Source organism: Lytechinus variegatus, chromosome 4, assembly GCF_018143015.1.
Source record: "Lytechinus variegatus isolate NC3 chromosome 4, Lvar_3.0, whole genome shotgun sequence".
Classification (NCBI taxonomy): Eukaryota; Metazoa; Echinodermata; class Echinoidea; order Temnopleuroida; family Toxopneustidae; genus Lytechinus; species Lytechinus variegatus.
Window position 1 is genome coordinate 39,350,197 of NC_054743.1, and position 24,305 is coordinate 39,374,501.

General features: G+C 35.1%; 1 protein-coding gene across 1 annotated transcript in view; it reads right to left on the reverse strand.

Moving 5' to 3' along the window:
* The window catches only part of LOC121412981, a 69,936-nt gene that overhangs the window by 39,960 nt on the left and 5,671 nt on the right, over positions 1-24,305 (reverse strand). The window contains exons 2-3 of the mRNA XM_041605745.1: positions 10,975-11,018; positions 1,119-1,271 (exon numbers count right to left, since the gene is read on the reverse strand). Of these exons, the coding sequence (XP_041461679.1) occupies positions 1,119-1,271; positions 10,975-11,018 (197 nt within the window). The remainder of the gene's footprint in view (positions 1-1,118; positions 1,272-10,974; positions 11,019-24,305) is intronic.

Sequence of the window (24,305 nt, forward strand, 5' to 3'; positions counted from 1 at the left end):
AATCTCTACTATCACTTAGCATGTCCAGGTTGTAAGGAATAATTTCAAGGATTGCGTAATGAAACGTATGATAGTTGGAATAGTGAAAGGGCAACATAGGCAAAAAGAAACATTTCATGAAAAAACTTGAAAACTCTCTAAAATGCTATTTCCTCATTTGAAAGCTATCACACTTCTCTACAACTGAGACCAGGGACCAGTCCCTTTGAAGTGAGCTTGTACATCTTTTGAGTGGATTGAAGGTCTTATTGGAGTGAAACTATCTTTAAAAGGCAGTTTGCCTCAAAGGGGCAAAAAGAGCTATAGGATGAGCACTTCATTCCAAAAGGATCAGTCCCTAGTCTAACTCACAGAGTGTGATTACGGATCAGATTATTTCTTACAGTAAAGTGGCATATACGGTGGGGGACCCAGGGGCAGTGCCCCCCCCCCCACCTTTCTTTAATATATATCCTAACACAATGAATCCTGGTCAACCCTCCCCCCCCTCCAAAAAAATAAAAATACAACGGCATTAACAAGACAGGAGTGTACAGGTGGGAGTTGCTTCGCAGTCATTTTCGTAGTCTTCATCATTAGACGTTATCACTTACGTTTATCGTAACAGCAATGATATACATGTAGCTGCCACCTCCGTATAAATTATAGGCTACCTAACCCGATACTGCAGTCTCGCCAATGGAATCGACTCTAAACAAAGCAACAGCCGGGCTGTGAGATTGGCTAAAAACAATAACTTTGGTCACACTGGAGTCAGTTCCACTGGTGTGACTAAGATTGGAGCATTGTGGCCCAGTGGATTAGTCTCCGGACTTTGAAACAGGGGGTCGTGGGTTCAAATACCAGCCATGGTGTAGTTTCCTTCAGCAAGAAATTCATCCACATTGTGCTGCACTCAACCCAGGTGAGGTGAATGGGTACCTGGCAGGAATTTATTCCTTGAAATGCAGAGCGCTGGAAGCTAGCTGCTTGAGCTACAGTCGGGGTAATAATATACAAGTCCTTCGGAAGTGCACAGAGACGTTTCTTCATAATGTGTTATGCGCTATATAAGAACCGACTATTATCATTAACTGACAATGGCAAGAGGCTGGAGTTTTATCCTTTGAGATGCTTACCAGAGTGATCAACAGACCCTTCTGCTTTAGGTGGTGAGTTGGAGGCACTGCCACCCTGTCCTCTGAAGTGATCTCCTATACCCTTCAGGATACCTTTCAAACTCAGGCTGCGCTTTTTCTTTGCCGTATCGCCCCTGTTGCTCCCTCCTGATGCTGCAAAAAACGAACAAATATAGAGATTCTTTGTTAGATCATTGAGATTTAGATATCATCAAAAAGTCTTTATCTGTGATTGTGAATGAAGATATGTGAATGAAGATATCTGAATGGAATTGAATTAGTATATATCACACTCTAAATTCCAAGGATTTAAATTAATCTAGATCAGCTGTGAATGGTAACCAGCCGACTATTAGATTTATATTTAAACCTTGCTGATTTAAATATAAATCTAAAAAGATTTAAATTTAAATCTTTTGAGATTTAAAAGTTAATCCTTAAGATTTGAATAAACTAAAAATTCGGCTGGTCACTATATTCACAGCCAATCTGGATTTATTCTAAATTCTTGGAATTTAGAGTGTATTTGTTGCCATAAAGGGCAAGTTTCATATACATAATATGTTTAATATATAGGGCTATTAAAAAGTAGCTTCTATAACTCATTCATGTCATTCAATTTTTTAATGTGTCAATTTGAAAACAACACTGTATTGCACTCTTATAATCTTCTTTTCATATGTCGATACCCGTTTTTGTCTCTTTTCATCAACAAAGTTAGTCAATTTGCTGGATCGAGCCATTGTATTACATTTTAAAAGAACAACACGATACTGCTACTTCTAACGCAAGCATGATCGTAGCTTTATTTTGCATTCATACTTTTAATCAGGAAGTAATTAATACATCTATTAATCACGACAAGAAACAAACCTTTGATAGATGTCGCTCATAGAAACTCCATCAATCATAATAGGAATCTAAACCTGACAATCTGTGTATTGAGGAAGGTGATGGTTGGGGAGGGGGTAGGGGAAGGTGAAGGTTATGGAAGTGGATCCAAGGGGTGAGCAAACCTCCCCTTTCTTTTACCCCTGTTTTGTTTCTCAAAAGTAAGCTTTTTTAACTGTTCACTTTGAGTAATAACTTATTTTTTTTTATTTATTGATTTATTTATTTGTTTATCGGGGGGGGGGGGGGGGGTGGCTTGTCGATCTTCATTAAAACATGCCCCATGTCTCCACCCTGACCCCCCCCCCCCCTTCATAGTCCTTTATTCACCCTCAGTTGGGGTAAGCACAATTTAGGGACCCTTGGATTCTTCATTGGCTTGGTATTTCATTTTGGAATGGTATCCAAACCATGACCTTGAATACATGTCCACAGGCTGAAATTATCTTCTTCTTCAATTTCAAATGTCATATCTCAGTGCAGATATTTCATTTCATGAAGTATTTTATCAGAAGTATAACATGGAATGAGGAAGTACATTCTCTATTTCCTGCATTTTCTCATGCACTTTGTCAACAAAACACATAAATCATTTCATTAGTAATCTTACCACATTCCAAATGAATCCAATATTCTTTTGGCATAGAAATCTTTCCTTTGATTGGGAACAGAATTTTGGGACTGCAACATTTCTTTAAAAGATGATATAAGCTTGGCTATGTGCCATTCACAATCACATGACCAGCCCTTTTTTGCTGAATAGTTTCAATATCTAGGATTCTAAAATCAGATATAATGTTGAAATATCATGGCATCAAACAGGAATGTTTTGTTTTTATCATATAAATTTGTTTTATGATATATTTTAACTTGGAGTGGTTGTTGATCTAAAGATTTGAAAGATTGTAAGGAAAATAAAACTCCTATCGATGAGACGATCGCCATGCACTGGAAGTTGGCAACACAGGGGACAGTTCATACTCGAAACATTTTACTTTATCAAATCGTGGAATCAGGGAGAGTAGGGAAATGGGCCAGCTTTATGGTGTCCTGAACATCTGCGCAGCTCCTGACCCATATTCTTGTTTGAACCCTCTAACGAGACCTCATGACTTAGGCTATTACCAAGCCACACTTGGACTGATACCCCTTTCATAAACCTCTAGTCCAATTAGCCGCTTAAGAATAATGCGGATAATTCAATAAAAATTGCGTTCACAAACTCCATAAATAATCCGCACTATTTTTACGAATGCCCGTCCTGAAGAAAGGCGGATAATTGTCATGGCAAAGGCACACACCCCCTCCGATGGGGTTGCGTTGGAAAAGGGTGACCTTGTGACCGCACCGTGGCAATTATCCGCATTACTTTCGAAATACTTTCATAAAGTCAAAATCTGGTCCCGATGCTGCTATTATGCAGATAATTGCAGCATCAAAATAATGCGGATAACTCTGGTCCTCCTCCGATTTTACAACCAAACTATGCTGCTATTAGCCGCATAATTGGGTACATGAAAGGGTATCAGACAAGACTACCACGCGATACTATCTGACCCAGTAAATACGCCCAGTGTTGAGGCCTTTTGGGTTCTGGTGGAGATGTGAATTATTCATGAGCAAGATGATGCACCAATCCGCACCGTCGATGCTCATGACGTCATGCAACCAGTATTATGTTCGCTTCTGTCGGTTAGGATTCATTTATAAATGAATGATACCCTCAGTGACTGGTTTGTACCACTCAGGTAGCAGCAGATTCAAGCTGGGTACGATGGTTAACCTAAGATATCACCCTTCCCCTGTTTACGCGAGTCGCGTAAGCAGAACAGTGGTAGATCTACAGGGGGGGGGGTAAAGGACGCATTACATCGTAGTACATGGTTATTGGGTCAAACCAACTTGTCACACCCCCTCTTAGCAAAAAGTTAGATCCACCACTGTCTTCTGAATCTGCACCTCATCATCAAGAACTAGTGTTTTGTTGCGTGATTAATCTTACATCATTGATCTGTCACATACTATATACTCACACATCCATATCTTAAAATAAAACACATGCCCAATATACAAGACATACAGTCACGCTATAATTCCTCGATGCCCATTGTTTCATGATGCTTAAAGACTCTTTTACGATTTGATAGAAACTCAGGATTTGACTCTGTAAATGGGTAACGCATCATAGACAGCGATAAGAAACTGAAAGTTGAAAAGATTAATCATCATTTGATGCCTCATCTGACGTCTCCAAACATAGCGCCTTTATTCAGTTATATCAGGAAAACCACCGTTAAATGGATGGTCCAGGCTGGAAATATTTATATCTCAATAAATAGAGTAAAATTCACAGAGTAAAATGCTGAAAATTTGATCAAAATTTGATAACAAATAACAATAAAAAGTGATTGAATTTTAAAGATTTACATTATTCCGATGAAAAAGTTCTAGGCATGTCAGTTGGGCTGATGATGTCATATCCCCAATAGTTCTTTTGTATTTTATTATATGAAATTACGTTCATTCAAAAATTTTCTACCAAGAACTAAAATAATTGGATTTAGGACTGATTAAGTGCATTAGTTGTTCATTGCCGCAACCTATTTCATCATAATGGAGACACATCATTTACATATGTGTGAAAAAATGAAACATTTATGATTTCATGTATTAACATAAGAAAAAGGAAAGTGGGGATATGATATTACAGCCCACCTAATGAATATTCATGACGATGTGCATATAACGGTTTTCACAAAATATTGATAAATTTAGAATTCAAGAACTTTGTCATTTGTTATCCCATTTTGATGAAATTCTCAGCATTTTGCTCTGTGAATTTTACTTTATTTATTTAGATATAAATGTTTTCAGCCTGGACCATCCCTTTAAGATTGGGTATATCACACCAAAAGTGCTGGTAACTTTTCCTGTAATACATAATAGCAATATTAAGGAATCAAGTGTATGTCCAGAAATAGACATGCTTGTGAATTTACATCAAAATAATTTGAGGGTTGCTCAGGGTACCAACATTTTCTTTTTTTTTTTTTTTTTTGGGGGGGGTATATTATCACTTTTTAAGCATAAAATTAGCTAAATATTTCGAAACAAAATATCTGTTTCTATCTGTTTGATATTATGCAAGCTCCAAATGTGTATGATAAATGTTCAAAGGGCCTATGTAATATCATAAATTGTGAAAAAAATTTCAACAAAACTCAAAGGATGAAACAAGACTCAATGATCACTGGACTCTTGTAGGATTTGACTTTTAAATGATACTCAAATTCAATCATATTTTAATAGATTTGATCATACATACTGTGTGAGATACCTGATCTAAAATCTTATATGTATTGATAAAGATTTAAAAGTCTATGAACTACAAATAAAGAATCATTGGCTCCCAATTAATCCTTTTTATACATGTATAACACCACTTCTCAACCATATAGTGTGCCCGAAAATATATGGATTATATTGCAAAGTTTCTAAATTAAGAGCCACATTCAGACTTTAAGAGAATCAATTAAAAACTTGGTAACAGTAATAACACTTTTGTCCAATTTGATGATAGACCAACCTAAATTACCTGATTCACATTAATTATATCTCTAGTAAAAATGTTGGTTTTAATTCAACATTAAGTTTAAGGTACTCAACAGTGTTGTTACATTTCTATAAAAAAAAGTTTAGGCTACTTCATTTTGAAACAAATTACTACTATGACCAAATTTAGTAAACCAAAATTTATAGAGTGAATTTGGAGTGAAAAATGAACTTTGAAAATTTCAAGTGACTTTGAAGTGACCAAATCTAAAACATTATATTATTCATAACTCGTATTTACCCAGGGTACCCAGTCAGCTGTAAGCTGTTCTTTTAGCAGGCCCTGTAAAAAATAACATCTTATAGTAACCTTCTCCAATGTAAAACCCTGAGCGCCTAGCACGAAGGCAGAAGGTCCTATTTTGATGATTCTTTGGTATGACTCCCGATGACCTCCCATTCATGAGGCGAGCATTATACCACTATTAAAGCCACAATGCTCGATATTTCATATTGAACCAGTGAGCTTCGAAAGTGTTTTTTTTTTAACTCATGTTCTTCTGGTTAGTCTGGCACGAAACTGTGTTTATTTGCTTCTGAAAACTATTTTTTGGCAAATTCAATCAACCACTAACAAAGTCAATAGAGTGCAATGAAGTCAACAACTTCAAACAGGGAAAAACACCACAATATGATAATAATAGAACTTCTTTTTACAATGTATTCAAACACTTGGATACAGGTGGCCTGCTTAAGTTATATTCTAGAATATTAAGAGCAGTCAAAATGCAAAATGAAAATATTCATGTGCTATTATTTCATTCTGCTTTCTTGTTCTCTGTTTATCAGCATGTTTCTAATATCAAATCCTTCATAATTCATATTTGTATCAGCCTTGTTACGAATATGTTTATTCAATTAGAATATTTAATGAACTTCACAGCCCCTGTAATCTCATTTTTTATTCAACTTAAAAAGGTTATTACTGCTTTTTTGAATGCTTGCCAGATGTTGATCAGTCAAGCAGACTTGATTTAAAATGTTGCTTACCATTAATCAAGAAAAGGTATTTGAAAACTGCATTAATATTAAAATATTCTCAAAAATTTATATAAAGGTAATGGTTTCCAGGTCTGTTGGAAAAAGAAAAATTCATTTTTTTAAATAAACACTGAAATACTTGTAATGGGGTATTGGAGGCTGGAGTGCCCCCCACCCCTTACAAAATCACCCCAAAAATGCATGATTTGATTTTAGAATTTCACTACTTTCTAAATCATATTTCTTTCATTTAAATTTCTTTGATTTACGGACAATCTGATTACCAAATTTTAACAATTTTTTAATATATTATTTCAGGACTGGTTGCTTTTACTTACACAATTTTGGATAAACTGCACCATATGACTCTACCCCTACACTCAATATTTCAAGGACTTAAAACAAATCCAGATGGGCTGTGAATAGTGAATAGCTGAAAATTTGATTTATTTTTAATGGTAAAGATTTAACCTCTAAATCTTAAAAGATTTGAATTCAAACCTATTAGCTTTAAATTCCAATCCACGCAGTTTAACTATAAATCCACTGATCACTATTCATAGTCAGTCTGAATTTATTTCAAATCCTTGAAATTTAGAGTGAATCAGTTTACTTCATGCCACTGTACATAAGAGTCCTGCATTGACCAGCAAGTGATGTCTTCGAGTGTTCAACCCTTGATAAACCCTGTGAACGTATACATACGTAATTGGCCTCAAGATACACCTGCGCCAGACTGTAACTGCTAAAGGCTTTCCTGGGCTTCTGTCACCTAATCATATCACATTAACTGGAACCCCCTTCACGCTCGATACTGTTAATCTATGGCAAATGATACGGCAGTATTCAGGCAAGCAGCCCTCTGGAAAACATCAGGGTTAATTTCAAAGTAATTCACAGGATATCAACCTTTTGAGGAGATAACGCCTGATTACCTATCTATCAGAGAAAAGTGGTGAACACTGAGAAAGGGGCTGTAATTCGGCACAGTAATTACGGGTGATGGCTATATTTCTGTTGTTTATTTTAAAGTAGGGTTGACAGTTGAGGCAGTAAGAGGTAAAGACTGCTCGACAAGAAATGTTCCTCTAAATAATTGTGAGTGAATTGGGCCGAATTGAACTGAACTGAAATAAAATGTTACTTGTTTCACGCTAGAAACAAACACCAACTGTGCATAAGAAATTATCTAACAGTGATATTTGACATGGAATACAGAATGTATAACAGGAAAGAAAGAAAGAAATATAGAAAGAAAGAACGAAAGAAAGAAATATTGAAAAAGAAATATTGAATAAGAGACATAATGGAAAAAAATAAATTATAGTTAAAATAAGTATTATAATTGTGAAATTATTGAATGGGATGAATAATGTAAAAATTTGAGGTTAAAAAGTAGTCAATAAACAAACCAAAATAAATAAATATGTCGCCACAACATATCCATTATAAACAATTACCAGGGCTCCTTACTTCAATTTAGAAACCAACAATTTTGTGGAATTCAGTTGTGCAAATAGCTAATTACTGCACTCAACCAAGTTGTGTAAGATTACATGAATTGGCAGAGGAAATACTCCTCAAACATAATTACTAAGTTTTTCCAGAAGAACTTTCCTGAATGTGCTGAGTCACTTCCTTCACGGCTCTTCAAGAAAAATCCCCAAAAAAGTAATTGATTAGGCAGGGCTCAACATTAGCAGTGGCCCGGTGGCAGAGGGCAAACTAAATTGAGAGTCGGGCCTCCAAAATTCTGTAAAAGCTCACACTTGGTGGCCCAGTTTGGTTGTCAAAATTTTGCTAAATTGTAATGTTTTCTATTGTTTTAGGTCTACCGAAGTTGCTTCGCAGGCCACCAAAAATATGATATTGATGATTTTCGTTGACCGATAGGGCCACCAAGAAAAAACTTGGTGTGGAGCCTTGGATTAGGTCACTACAAATGAAATAGGAATTACTTGATGGGACTGTCCGACTGTGCACTGTTTTCAATGTTATAGGTCTATGACGTGATATTGCATAATATTTTGTGCTAGTCTGAACAAATTATATGCACCAGTTACAGCATAATTAGTTTCTTGCCAAAATTAAGCATTTTTATTTACCTTTTAACTAATTGACTACTGAATTCTGTAATCATAACAATCTCTTCATCCACCTAGATTAATATTAATAATATATATTCATAAAAGGTGGCCTTCACCTTATCCAAGCTCTGTCATTTAGTCAGCCTCCTCTTTCAATTTTATGCTATTCTTCAACTACAGATTGACTTATATTTTGTAATTAATGTTATTTGTGCTATCATTCTAAATGTGAAAAGATTGAAAGAGGAAATAAATTAATTGAATTATACTTCAGTACAGACAACAGCTAAAATTAATTAATTACCGAAGTTACAAAACTGTACCAAACGCAATATTCATAAGTAGATAATTCCAAAGTGTTTTTTTTTCCTTAGATCTCTGATCATAATTCACAGTCTATGGAGTAGCATTCAAGTACAGGGACATAATTTCAAATAAATGACATCTCTATGTGTCTTTCCGCTCAAGGCAATCCAACCAGCAAACCTCACACAGGACGATACTGCACGTGGAGCAATCGAGACGTGACTCGTGCATAGCATGGGTCTCTTATCGCAAATGCCGACCCCCTTTTACGGCAACCGGCGGGAAGGAAACTCATTAATTGAACGAAGTGTTATAGAACATGAAGTCATGTGACTTGACACGGGTTATCGGTGAGAATTGAATGATGCTTTATAGCAAGTGCTATAATATGATAATATGATCCTTAATTGATACATCACAGAAGCGATTCATGGCAAAGGTCTTACACGCAAGATTATCTAGGCTCCCTAAAATAGAATACACATTAAAAAGATACCTTTACACATTTACAAAATCACCTTCAATAGAAGTATTTTAATACACAAAATCAAAACTGGGTAAATTAATCCACATAAACTAGAATAGAAAACGGGAGGGGGGAAGGGATACAAAGACTGAAGAAATAGCAATAACTAATAGAAAAATCCAACTTTTTTGGCATACAAAATTTTGCATTTCATTAGTAATACTGGATTTAGCATACATTACATTATCTTGTTGTACACTTCTACTTGGGATTAATTTTTTTTTAAAGGACTGTAACATGTTCTTGTGCAAAAGGGAATTCCCATACATTTCCCCTGGTCTTCTTACAAAGAGGGAACTAATTTCATATAACCCTGACCAAAAGTTTATATGATAAACTGTGGATAGAAATTCTCATCATGAGAGAGAATTTCAAACCATCAAAATGGTGGAACTCTTTGAGGTGTGAGCAAAATTACTATATAGATATAGCAATGATGCTTTTCAGTGTTCACAGGGAAAAATTGTACCTTCTTTACAGTTAATGTGAGCACTCTTACCCTTTATTTTAATGCATGCTTAGTTGCTCACTAAATAATGATGTTGCTTTTTATGTTAACACAACAATGACACTTTTGAAAAGCAACATCTGAAATTTATTTTCACTTATCTTGATAGATATATAAATACCTATAACCCCTAAAAATCGTGTTCATCAAACCACTAATAAATATCAGAAATGACCCAGTCTTAGCCACAACCCTAGAACATAAAACATAATTTGACAGTTAATTTTGAAAATGACCCCTGTGATTGCACTCATTTTATTCATTTAATTCTACCATTATAAAATCCATGTTTAATTAATCAACTTATCCATTCTATTATTCTTTCCATATTCAAATGTGTAATAACATCCCTCAATTTTTATATTCACAAATTTTAACAGCAGAAACAAGATACATTCAAAATAAAGTAAATTTTCAATTGACACGAAAGCTTAAGAAAATGAGTTTGTAGACTGAATTACCCTCACTCACAACTGGAAGAAAACTTGGCGCATTAGTTCAATGTCATTGGCTAACAACCATTTCAATTCATCATGTTTTTTAAAATAAATTCCCTGTAGTTCAGAGACCATTATAGGTCACATGACACTTTAGCTACCTGGAGGAACATTAATGGTTTCTGTACAATTCATAACCAAGTATTACATTAAAACATTAATGTGATTAATATGGGTACAGATACAGAACAATAAAGTTTGAATGTGTTTTAATCAATATGTCTAACTTGGAGGGGGGGTTGAAGTATCCTAAAAAGACAACTTTTTCCACTGACATAGCAACAGAGCTACCACATGCATGCACTATCCAATGAATATTCTTCCTACATAGTTTGGCAGCCTCCAACTATGGCTGATGGGAGTTACAATATTTTAAAACCAAACTGGTCTAGTATATGTCTAAATGTCTTTACTTAAGTTTTTAAAAAATGAATAAATTTGTACTCACCTCCTCCATTTTTCCTATTCATGGTATGATCCGGTGATGTTTGGCTGTAATGAAGACGAAACACAAAGAAAATAGGAAATGTCCTGATTAGTGATTAGCAACAAAATAATGACATCAGCCGCACGCTGGTCTATCTCACGGTAATTCCACGTAAAGCAGAGAGAATCCCCGACAGAAGCCGAGCTGATCACTGTTCGGGTCAGGTTATAGTTTCATATATCGCCTTCTTTCCTGGTCGATAGCTGTCACTGTCACTGTCACGGTGCTTGGGCTAGGTTCGGGTCAGGATTATGACAGACAGCCAGCCATACAAAACCAAAGGATACACAACCACAACGAAGAGAGAATAGAAGTCACTACCCGACATTTGCTTGCTCAGGCGAGGGAGAAACCCAGTTTGTCAACAACCAGGAAATTAGTCTTATTAACCAAACCTCCTTGAATAAAGTCAACTTTTCTCCCATATAAAGCGATATATGCCACCTAGTAAGAAGTTGTACCAATCTATTTTTGCCTTGTATAAAGAGGTTAGACCTGCCACAATCTTTAAAATGTTGTGCAATAGGTCCCTCTTTGAAATCAAATCTTGTTTACTTCCATTTCATGACAACACAAAGTCTGCAAACTTTACTTAAATAAGGTAAATAATTTAACAGAAACTAAATTCAATTGTTATCTTCTCTCCCAAGGTTGGTAAAATAGTACACAATAATAAACAATGGGGGAAAAAGAAGAGGAAATCCCAAAATTTCTTATCAAGCCAGTACAATCATCAAAATCACATAAAATGGTAAAAAAAGGGGTAGATTTATACAAATTCTGTCAATGACACGCTATTAGGATGAATTCCTACTTTTTCTTTCATTTATGCATTTAGATTTCCTTTTTCTCTTTTTATTATTGTTATTTGGGGGAGTTGGAGCTGGTCTAAATGTCTAGAGCCATGGATTCTCTTAGAGCAGAATGAAAATGTAAATCCATATTGGACTCTGACAAATAAAGAAAATTATATGACCATCATTTTTCAAGAGGCAACAGAAAACAAAAAAAATTATAGAAAGGGGACCGAATCCATCATAATTCATATATTTGCAAAAAAAAACTCATGAAAGGAAGTAATGAATAGTGTATGTCATTATAGACACTTTATGAAATTTGAATATTAAGAAATATAAAATTAACCCCAATCAAAATACTTCCAACTTCCATACAAGCTTTTGTGAGTTTAACCTTGGTGTTTGGTTATTCTTGGTACTGACCCATCCCCATTCAAACACCATATACCTCAACAACATAGATAATATAACAGACTACTTACTATAGTATTTCTATTATGATGACCCCCCCCCCCCTCCCGCAAAACACTGTGTATCCTTCAAGAAAATAGATAATTTCAGACTATTCATTATTTCGGTAATGATGAGCCCCCCCCCCCTCCCTTCAACCCAAAAGTGTATCCCTCAACAAAAATAGATGATATCACAGACTATTTATCATTTCTGTAATGATGCCCCCACCCTCCAAACACTGTAGGGGAAGACGGGGTAAGTTGAGCATAGGGGAAAGTTGAGCCACCACCCCCAGGCTAATAATGAATGAGTCAGATATCTGGTGGTGTCATGTATTGATGACCCACTGCATAACCCTTTAACCCCACCACTTTGTTTTCAACTTTGAAACAAAAAGTACTTTTCTAGAGGGAAAAATACAAACTTCAGCCAAAAAGTAAAAAAAGGGTGTGAAATAGATAAGTGCTTTTTACCCACACATTTCTTTAAATATATTATAGAAATAAGAACAATATTGTTGGTCCAGGTATGAATTCTCATTCTTGTTATTGTCTTTTACATGATGAATGCATAAGAAATGTGTGGATATGAAAAAAATCACAATCAGTTAGGACTGGGGTTATTTAAGCCAAATCAACATGGGGCAAGTTGAGCCATGTTATTTCTTATGGTGATCTATAATAAAAAAAATTAAAAACGTAAAAACTCATTGATATGCAGGCAGAAAGGAGCAAATTCACATGACAGTTTTTTTTTCATTTAGAAGATATTAGTATTTATAGAGAATTAGCAAGTGAAAAAACTTTCAATGAAAAATTGACATCCTGGTTCTTCCCGCATACATTTTGTACATAGTTTTTGTGGCTCAACTTATCGCAGATGGTGGCACAACTTACCCCATACATGGGGCAAGTTGAGCCATTTGACATCGTTTTTTTCAAAGGTCACGATGACTTTCAGTGTGGGGGTAGAAAGTTATATATAGGTGAAAAACATTTCCCAAGAATCAAATTTAAAGGCAAGGTACTTATTTCTACAATGTTACTAGTCATATCGATTCTAACATACAAAATGCAAAAAATGTCACAACTTACCCCGCCTTCCCCTACCCCTCCAAAAACAGATGCTATCACAAACTTTTTATCATTTCAGTAATGATGACCCCCACCCCTCCAAACACTGTACCCTCAACAAAATAGGTATCACAACCTATTTATAACAAGACCATTACCTTTTTTCAACTGTACCCAGTGAGTCATATGACCAAAACACAATGGAACAATTTTTCCTTGAGATATAATAGGAAATCAAATTCAGGGCCATCCACTAAGGACAACCCAACAATGAATTTTGGTGAACAAAATATGATAAACATGGAATACGGGAAACAATACTGCAATAAAACATGTAAAAAGTCATTAAGTTCACAAAGGCTAACCATAATTATGTGAAGTGCAGGAATTCTTAATTGGTTGTAAAAAAATAAAACATTTATGAAGCAAGGACATTTCATTAAAAAAAATAGTTACATGCCTTGGGAAGAAATACAGCTATAAACATATAGGGAACATACAGGAAATAGGTTTCCTGGTTTAAGATTGCCATTTCCAATTGTGTAAAATAAAATACAATACAATTCAATTCAATATTTATTTTTCTTCAGATTTATATTTCATCCATTTTTCATGTAAAATATACAAATCAATAATAACATGAATATAGTACAAAAATGATAAATGTAAAATACAGTATGTAGATTATATAATAATCATGTTAAAGAGGGGTTCATTAACTGGGTGGTATTATGAGAAAACTAGGTTTCAAAGTTCCTCTAAATATGATGCTGTTGAATAATCTTTATTATCGTCTTTATCATCACCATGAATATAATCATTATTGCCACGATTACTACCATCACCATCATCATCATCATCATCATCACCATCACCATCATCATCATCACCATCACCACCATCATCATCACCATCACCATCATAATCATACTCATGATCATCATTATCATCATCATCATCACCATCATCATCATCACCATCATCATTACCATCATCACCATTTCATCATCATCATTACATCATCATCACCATTATCATCATCATTATCATCATCAATCACCATCATCATCATCACAAGCACTATAGAAAATACAATGCACAAAGTTGACTAGAGCAGTATAACGTGCTTCAACAGCGATCATAAAAACTTTCAAGTCTTTTCAAACTTCATTCTACAAGAGAGAACAATAAACAATAGCTATTGGAAACTCCACATTAACTTTTAAATCCACTTGAAAGTGTCTAAATGGCTATATGTTCATGGTTTCATAACTAGAGAACCAATGTTTGAAAATTCACACGATGTGATTGTATTCATGGGCAAAGCAATTAACCCTCACTATCACATCCCTTGGAGGATACATTTCATTTCATTTTATTTATTTCCAATTCTCGTAAAAAATATTCAAATGCCATTAATATATACAATAGAAGAATTATGAGCATAAATACAAAGAATATGGGGGAGCCTGCAAAGACCACTGGCCTTTCATAGGCTGTGCTCTATTGTAGGTCCATTAATTGCAATTATATAATTATCATCAGCATTATTATTATCACTATCACCACCAAAACCAACACCAATACCCCCATATTAGGGTCTCCTTATGTAAGACTATCTATCATACAGCATCCTGCTCCAGGGTTTATCAGACCGTGAGGAAGACAAAATTGATCAGCCCATTATAATTGTGTGTAAGCCAGGCCTGGTGTAAGCACAGACTCATATAAGATAGATAAGATATTTATTCGTCTTTCTTCCTGCACATACATTTTATCTTACAAGAGTGATTTCACATTTTACAAATGCAAATCAATTAACTATAAATCATTGTTACAGTAGAAAAAAGAAACAAAGCAAATGACTAATTATGTATTGAGCGAAAGACAAGGAGAACCCCTGAAAAAAGTAGGGCTTGTACGGCTAGGCTAGGGTCTTTGTTTCAAGTACATGACTAAATAGTATTCAGTGTGTACATGTAATATCTTTAAAAAAAAAAAAAAAACTAATCAATGATAAACACACATTAAAAAAATAGAATACATTGCTTGAATGTACAAGTATGAAGTCTAATAAACTAACAACAAAATGATATAATTAAGTGATATATGATGGAAGAAGAAATAAGTATGGATAATGTGGCATTAAAAAAAAAGGTAGATCGTAAGAATAAGTAATAATAGTAAAGTAAAAATAAAACATGACAAAGGTAAAAGAAACACACTTTAACCAATAAAAGGTCTGGAGACTGGAGTAAAGACTAGACTCCAAAGGCTCAGTGTGTGTCAAATAAGAGTAGAGCCATCCACAGTACACAGTGAATCTAGTCTCACTACGTCAGAATCTGTATTATGTACTATGCGAAATGTGAAACTCAAGGGTCTGTGCATGCAGACTACCATCATAGGTCCAACTCCGCTTTATTGATACTTTGCTGGATTCTGATTGGTCAGATGTGGGACCCAGTAACCGAAGCTTGTTTCTATTGGTCATAAAACTTATGCTCGAGGAAATGGATTAGCATAAAACAAATATAGTCTCAGTACAACAGCCAATGTGTAACACCATTTTCTTTTTCTTTTTTTATAAGCTGGAATTGTCAAGAAGTCTGTATGTTTGCAAATGGATGCTCCACTCTGAATAGCTGTTCCATGCACTTATCAAAATTTATAAGGAAGAATGACACAGTTAATTGGAAGGTGAAGAAAAAAGGTAGCAAATGAAAGAGATGAAGTAAAAAATGGTGAGAATAAAAGGGACAAAAGAAGAGGGCAAAAATGAGGCAATGGGAATGAGAAAGGGAGATAGAGGGAAAAGAATGGAGAAAGTAATAAGCTGGAACAAAAAAAAGAGAAAGATTATAAAAAGAACAGAAACAATAAAATGGAAAGAGAGAGAAATAGAAGAAGACAGCTAAATCCATAAATAGTGAAATAATTCAAACAGAAATTGGGAAGGTGGAAGGTTAAGGGTGAGAAAAGGAGATATAGAAAAAAAAAACATTTAAAATCAAAATAAAGAATGAAAAAGACAGAGCAAGGCATCAAAATAGAATTATGTTTAAGAACCAAGAACTTGCAATCTGAAAACTATGACTTATTTTCATCTTACTACAAACAGATTTCTCAACATGGTTGCTGTTATCCTAACATTTCATTCATCCCTCCAAAAACTTTTAATTTAGGTAACATACAGTTAATATTAGACACCGTTCTCATTATGCTTTCTAAAACTAGTTTGCTGGAAACCGGTTTAGGAAACCAGTTTGGAAGATCGCTTTGCTAGCATTCCCACTTGATCACACGAAAGTAGTTTTCAAAATCACTTCACGTAAAGCAAACTTGTTGTTATGGAAATGCTCTCAGTGGGTGACACGTTTCACGAAAAATTCGAAACCTCAGCGTATACATTTTACACCTGTCGTGCGGAGTAGGGTGCTCAAAATGTGTGAAGATCGCTTCCAGAAGAACAGTTGTGTCCTCACGCTAAAACCAGTTTAACGAGGCAAAACTATCTTGAAAACTACATCGCGCAGTGGTTTTATGAACTGGTTCGGAAGATTGCTTCCAAGATAGCTTCGGCCGTTCTCATTACACGTTAAACTAGTTTCCTCTAAACTAGTTTTAGGAAGGTATTGAGAACGGTGTCTAATAAGACTTGGAAGGCTTCTTGGGTCCCTTTAAGTGCATTCAACTCGGGCGTCTCATGATAAATGATCCACATTTCGTTCCAGAAATGACTTTATTGGCAAAATTCCACTTTATTCTTAATATAATAGCCTAGGGATATATTCATATCATTTTAAATCCAATCCTTCTGACACAATGCCAATATGTCTACATGCAGTATCCTGGGTTAATTAATCAAGATATCCAGATTTACATACAGTACATATATACTTATGGTGAAAACTGTGTTTAAAACCCTAGAGAAGTAAACAGATTTTAACTGAGCAATTTGATATTATTCAGGTTTTCAGTTTAAAGGAGAAAATAATAAAATAAACTTTGTCATTTGAAACAGCCAAGAAGAGACTATACTATAGGAACACTAAATTTGTGATATTAGAATTATAATATCACTTTCATAAGTTTACCACCCACAACCCTGATAAAACATTTAGGTCCACTTCACGAAGGAGGTCTAAACGCTCTAGGATATTTTACAATACCTGGTCTAATTACATATTTTCTTTTGATGTACATAATTAAGGGTGAGGCTAATACTCGTTAATAATAAGCTAATTGTAGCGCATCTAAAGATAAATTCCAGTTTTGGTAATGATCTCAAAATGACTTTTTACAGAATCTAATATAATGACCACCAAGTGTCTGCTTGTATGAATAAAAAATATGTGTCCAAGGATCCTGGAAGAAAGTTTGTAATTGCTGAGAAATAAGCGCGGATTCGGTCACTTCCGTCGGGTCTTTATTCCAGCAATATTATTACACTTTCCCACGTGTGCCTATCTGTGTTGGTGATCTTGGTAGGTAGTTTTCAAGATTTCACAAAGTTCAGTTTATGTAACTGTACCAGATCTAGATCCTCGATGATATTCTGACAATTAAGCCTGGTTTTACAGACTTTCTCATGAAATCAGTGTTTACTGCAACTACTGGCATTTCTCTTTAAATATGAGATTTCCATTGTCAATATCTTGATATATGAATAATTGCTTCAAAACACAGGTGATTCATGTCTAACCTATAATGGGAGTGGCATGGGGGAGGGGGTCTTACTCAAAGGATTAATCTCTTCACAATTTTCTCAAGGGTTTTTCTTTTCTCTTTAAACTTTCAGTATCAACACCCAAAATAATGATATTGCATATTTAGTGAGAAAAAAAACTGTGTCAGCCGACATGGCTTGGGTTAATACAGCCGTCATCGTGGTTGCATCTATAGCGTAGGTGGCTCTGAGGTTTAAACCAGGATTATGGATTGCAGGAGCCGCAAGGAATTCTTCAATTAAGATTTAATTAGGACTGACGAAATGCTATCATAAAATCTTAAACACATCCTGCCGATCATGTTCAGAGATCGATTTCACAAGTGTTCCTGAGCGGACTTGTTTCAACACTAGAATTAATTGGGGAAACATGAAAGTTGGATGAGTTTTTGTTGAATTTCCTTTAGAGCTAAACTCAAGAGGGTTGGAGTGGGTAATAAATCACAAGAGAAAGTCTTCAAAACATTTTTACATTTCTTTCAATATTGGAAATAAATAAAGTATTTTTTGTGCAGAGTCAAAGTCGAGAAACTAAAGTAATAAAAATTACACCAGTAAAGACTTATAACCAGGTTATAGAAAATCTTGTCAAACTGTAACAGCAATCTATCAGATTGTTACAAATGCATTTTCGATCTAAATGAATTAAGAAATACTCCAAATATATGTTCGTAAGTCAAAATAATGACCTTTTTTTTCTCCACTATAAATATTTGCTAAAACCGTCTTTCTGAAGACTTAGAAAGTTATGAGAAAATCTGGTAGGCATAAAACACAATGCTTGGATGGGAGTTACTTTGTCTCTAGTTAATCTTATAGGGGGGGGGAATAAAAGGCATACATTTATAGAAACCTAGAAGAAACCAGATAAGTTGACTTAAGGATGGTATCAAATGACGAAACATTTCTCTGTCATTAATCTGCAGGAAAATCTTAACTTAATCCAACTTCCTAACAAGAAATGGATCTATGAAAACTTTAAATGTCTGACAAGTGATTTCACAATTAAAGAGGCAGTCTTTAAGATCTCTCTGTTTCCCCTAACCTACATTTTTTCAACCAAGAAGTTTATCAAATTTGCAAAAGTTCTGTTACCTCTGTATCAAAAGGCCGGAAGAACAACTTAATCCAGTCTAATCCATAGAATCGATCAACGTCTATTCCGGGGCAAGAATTTAATCCATCTGACATTGCACCGATCAATGTCATTCTTTTTCTATTTTGGGTGACAACATACAGATATCTCTTGTTTGGCTAAAAGAATTTTTTATTTCAGCAATAATTCCAAACTTTCATCGATTTCATGACAAAATTTCTTTCAAAAATCTGTACTATTTCTCAGAGGTGAACTTCCACATAATCAACTGAACATGTTCACGTGATCATATCAACCAAAAGAGGGCTCTCTTCACAAATATACTACAAGGACTTTCAGTGGATTTCAGAAAAAATTAACAACTATTGAAGTTCACATTTTTTTGTATATTGGAGGTACTAATTACATTGATTATGCGTATCTTTAATTCTGTGTGATATCTAATGCAAAACTGCAACAAAAGGCAGGCCTACAGCTAAACAATGACTGAAAAGAGAGGGGCACATAAAATTTCTCTCTACAAACGAGTTGATTGCAACATATGACATAAAATGCAAATTATTGCTTTGAGGTAATAAATTCATGCAGATTTATAGTTGCTTTCATAAGCTCTACATCCTGACAAATAATTTCCACTCTATTTAGAGCAATAATTTTTGGTATTATTCTTTTCAAACCCTGAAAGTCATCGATGCATTTTCTCTATAATAATCTATACAAACTACAATACAATTACTTGAATTGAATGTGTTATACCAATTATGTAGGCGACAATTACTTTTCTATTATGGTTCTTGACAATTCCAAACATAAAAAATATGAATGAAAGTGATATGCTCATTAGGTAAAGGCAAACAAATATATGTCCTTGTCAGATGGCATTAAGGCATTGAATATCTACTTTTCTTTTGCCCACTAATTAGGTGGCTTTAAACGCCTCGATCACAAGAAGCCCTGTTAAATTACGAAAACTTTTTTTCAAGCAAGTAAATACCCGTTAATTATTCCCAAATTCACACCGGCCCAAAACATACCCTTCAGGATAAGTTCCTGAAGGTACGAGCATGCGCAGTATACGGTCTGATAAGCAAGCAAGGTGCGAGATTCAAAATTGCTGGCTCAGCAGCCACCCACGGCGCCCGCTCCCTACTACACGCTGTGCTAAAAGCAATTTGCTTTCACATTGCCAAAATACCTGCGACCTTGGAAAAATCCCATGAAAGATCTTGTAATTTTGACAAGTACCTACTATTTACCGTATTTTCTTTCAGGAAGTTTACGCGGACTTTGCTTTCACATTTCCAAATTTGCCCGCTATTTTCTGATAGGGGTGAATTTCCCAATCAGAAAATACCTGGAACTGAAGAACTTTGAGGCGGTCTGAAACCACTCATTGGATGATGAGCTGTGCATCTAAATTTAACATTTTATACTGGTCTTCGTTCTTCCAAAACTTTCATTTTCATAATTTTTTTTACCTTGGGGCAGGAAAGCGAACGGTCGCAATGAAAGACTGGCATGATGACAGCTTTAGTCTACAAAGACCAACATCTTTCAGCAGTAGAGCACAAAGATGTGTCTGAAATACAAGACTATAAAACTGAAAAAAAACATACAGCACAGACCAGGATGCTCCAATAAAACCTGCTTGAAACAGATTGGACAAAAATAACTACATCCTTTTTTAAGTTTCATAGAATTATGCTTGCATGTGAAATAAGGGTCTGAATCTGCAGACTATGAGTTCCTCATGTTTTTGATTGAATACATTATTAGTAATGTTTCCAGCGGAAGTACATCTTCATGACTGTATAAGTCTGAACCCCCACTCCACCTTCATATAATTCTTTGACATGTCTTGCCAGGAAAGTGAACCTTCAAGGAAATTCTATCCTGGTGTAAAGTAAGTTCAAATGATGGCTGAAAAATTCAAGGAATTGGTCAAATAGGTTTAAGAAAGCCAAAGAAAATGATAACATGATGTCTATTTCTGTTTTGTTTTTTGTTTTTAGGGGGCAACCAAATGTGTTGAATCTGTTTATATACACTGTATGTTCCTCTCGTTTCCTGCATTTCTTTCCTATTGTGGAAGTGACAATGTGTTGTGGTCCAGACTCTCAACATCAGTGGGTTGCAAGTCCAAATCCCAATCCACAGATATTCTTATAAGAGACTAATCTAGAGTGTGCTGCTCTTGATGATCACCGGGGGGGGGGGGGGGGATCACGAAAGGACTTATCAAATGTTTTATCATATAATAATCCCAACAAAGTCTGTTGGAAATCTAGCAGTAACCATAGTACCAGTAAAAAACTTGTACTTCTCAGCTAATCAAACTTAAGAAAATTGTAAGAAATAACAACTTGTCAGATGACAGATGTTGATGGAGCACCCCCTGGAAGGAATTCATCCCTTGATATAATACAGAAGCTTTCAAGGAAGCTATACAGTGGACAAGTCTAGCAGATTAACGTATGACTATTATGCAAGTTGTGGGGGATGGGTTCTCTCATTTTAAATACCAAGGGCATCTTGGAAGTTCACTTCTACCTTTAAGCAGTGCACTTTATGATTCATACAAGGTTAGGGTTTCTTCAATTTTTCAGGGGAAGTGTCCTTAACCACATACCTCAACCTAACAAGACAGCTTAGGGGTGGGACCAAGGAGTTACCAATTTCATTACATTGGACCTCTTCTTGAGGAGGAGGAGGAGCGGGGGTGGGGGCGTGGGGGGTAGTAGATTTGACAAAGACCAACAAAAAAATAACATTAGTGGAGAATGGTACTCATTACTAGGATTTTAATGACAAAAATGCACTTTTTCAAAAATATTGGCAATGAAATGTACAAAATATTTATAATAAGCCAATGCACACGTTTTGATTTTTTTTTTCTTCTACATAACAATATAACATAAATATAACAAATACATTTTGACAATAAAGCATACCTATATACAATTGAACAAAAAATCAGTTGCAGAAGATGAATTGCTATTGTAAACAAAAATGCTTGAAAATAGTTTGACTATCCGAAACATATATGCAAATATATATCCCGTTTGGCAATGCCTTCCTCTTCAAGTCCTACTCACATATATACAGCATTTTTTTCTTGAAAAAAGATCATCATATATTAGAGGGCCAGTCTGTAATATATCTTACTGCAATCATACCATCCCTCCCCCTCACCTTCCCCTTCCCTTCCTCTCCATTATTTCTTCAGTATGCTACCCGGTTTTGCCAGATTTACAAGGTTTGTCACAGATCGTGTTGCCTATCTCACCGAGATGTGAACAGGGCAACGGTTCAATAGGAGTGCACAGTGAGGGTTGTTCCAGTCTCATCCGGTGGAAGCATAGCAATGTCTTGGATGAGTTCTTTTCTCTCCTCCCACTCCTCCCTTTCTCCTTTCATTTTCTCTTCAAGATTCCCCACTCATGAAACAAGTTTCATGTCTATTTTAATCCTGAGCTTCATTGAACTTTCGCTCCAAGAAAGGGGTCTGATTATTCAGCCTACAGTCTCTGACTGGACCTTGGCTAGTGAAGGTCTCTCTCAATTGGAAATTGTAAAAAGTTGTATTTGCACTAGGCTTATCACAAGACCAACTATGGTGTAAAAAGTTTGAATCAGGGTCTGTGCCTGCAGACTAGCCCTTCTGCAGACCAGTGGCAAAGTAGGCAAAAAATACTGAGGGGACTCAATTATGGTGGATGTGGAAAATCAAATTTCATACAATATTTTAAAAGTAACATAAACAAGAAAATCACATTTCTCCCTTTTTTGTTCCCTTTCCCTCTTTTCTCCAATTAATCTTGGAATATTCCTGGGACCAGATCCAGCCCAAGCCCCCCCCCCCTTACTGTATGTCAGTGCTTTGAGTGAACATTTAAGTTCTTTAATAAAAAAAACCAAGTGGACTCTTCAAGACTTGGTTAGAAACAGCATGTCCTCATCATTCATTCTTGATAAGCTTTAGAAACCAAAGTCTCATCCTCTTACAACTTATATTCTATATAAATATTTGTAATTTTCAAAACAAATATTAAAATGGTCAACATAAAAATCCCCATCCTTAAAAAAACTACGTAAACCAGATCTTCACTAATTGCACGAACTATCTATTTCGGAGTACACACATGACAACTTTTTCTTCTTTTTGTTTTACTTAATATCCATTGTCTCAAACTTTGGCATATCAAAATTAAATTTAGATCAACAATGCAACAGCCACCATGCATCTTGAATAGCAAGAGATTGGGTTCCACACTTCTCAATCTGTTCACAATCATTTACCCAGAATGCAATGTTTTGATCATGTGACCATTAAATGTGATCATTTTCCCATTAAAGTTGTTACTCTCTACAATATTCACCCCACAAATATCTTGACAAAGAACATAGGGATAACAATTTGTTTTCGAAGATATTTTCCTCATGAGAATCAAATTGTCATTTCAATTAAAATCATACTTCTCTATATACTTTCATTTTTATTATCAAAACTTATATACATAAAGACTCAATCAAGCTCAATAACACTTGTCCTCAAAGGGCCATCGACTGTTTGATGTTTGGTTGTTTTGTTTTGCTTAAAATATGACTGTTATATGCTTTCATGATATTGTTTTGCACCAGAGTATAAATGTTATTCAAATTCACTAGCAAAAACAAGAAACATTTGGCTATGTGTTGACCATCCTAATGACTTTAAGGTCATCTAGCAATAGAAGCATCCAAGAAACACAAATGGACATGCAAGTTTACTTTACATGACATATGTCATGCCAACTGTTTTTTGACTGATTTGATTTTGAATTCATGAATTCAATTTTCAGATCAGAATGAAGATACAGCTGTAACATTTTTTCGTAAAAAGACTTTTGAATGATTTTCCCCTTCTAATATGACAATCTGAATGCATCATTTGAGAAATATACATCTATTTATGTACATTCTTTAATTTCCTAAATACCAATCATGAATATTTTAATATGCAACTCATACCCCTTTCATAAACCCAATTAAAATGAATTAGGCGGCTAATAGCAGCATAATTTGGTCGTAAAATTGGGGAGGACAAGAGTTATCCGCATTACTCTGATGCTGCTATTATCCGCATAATAGCGGCATCGGGATAA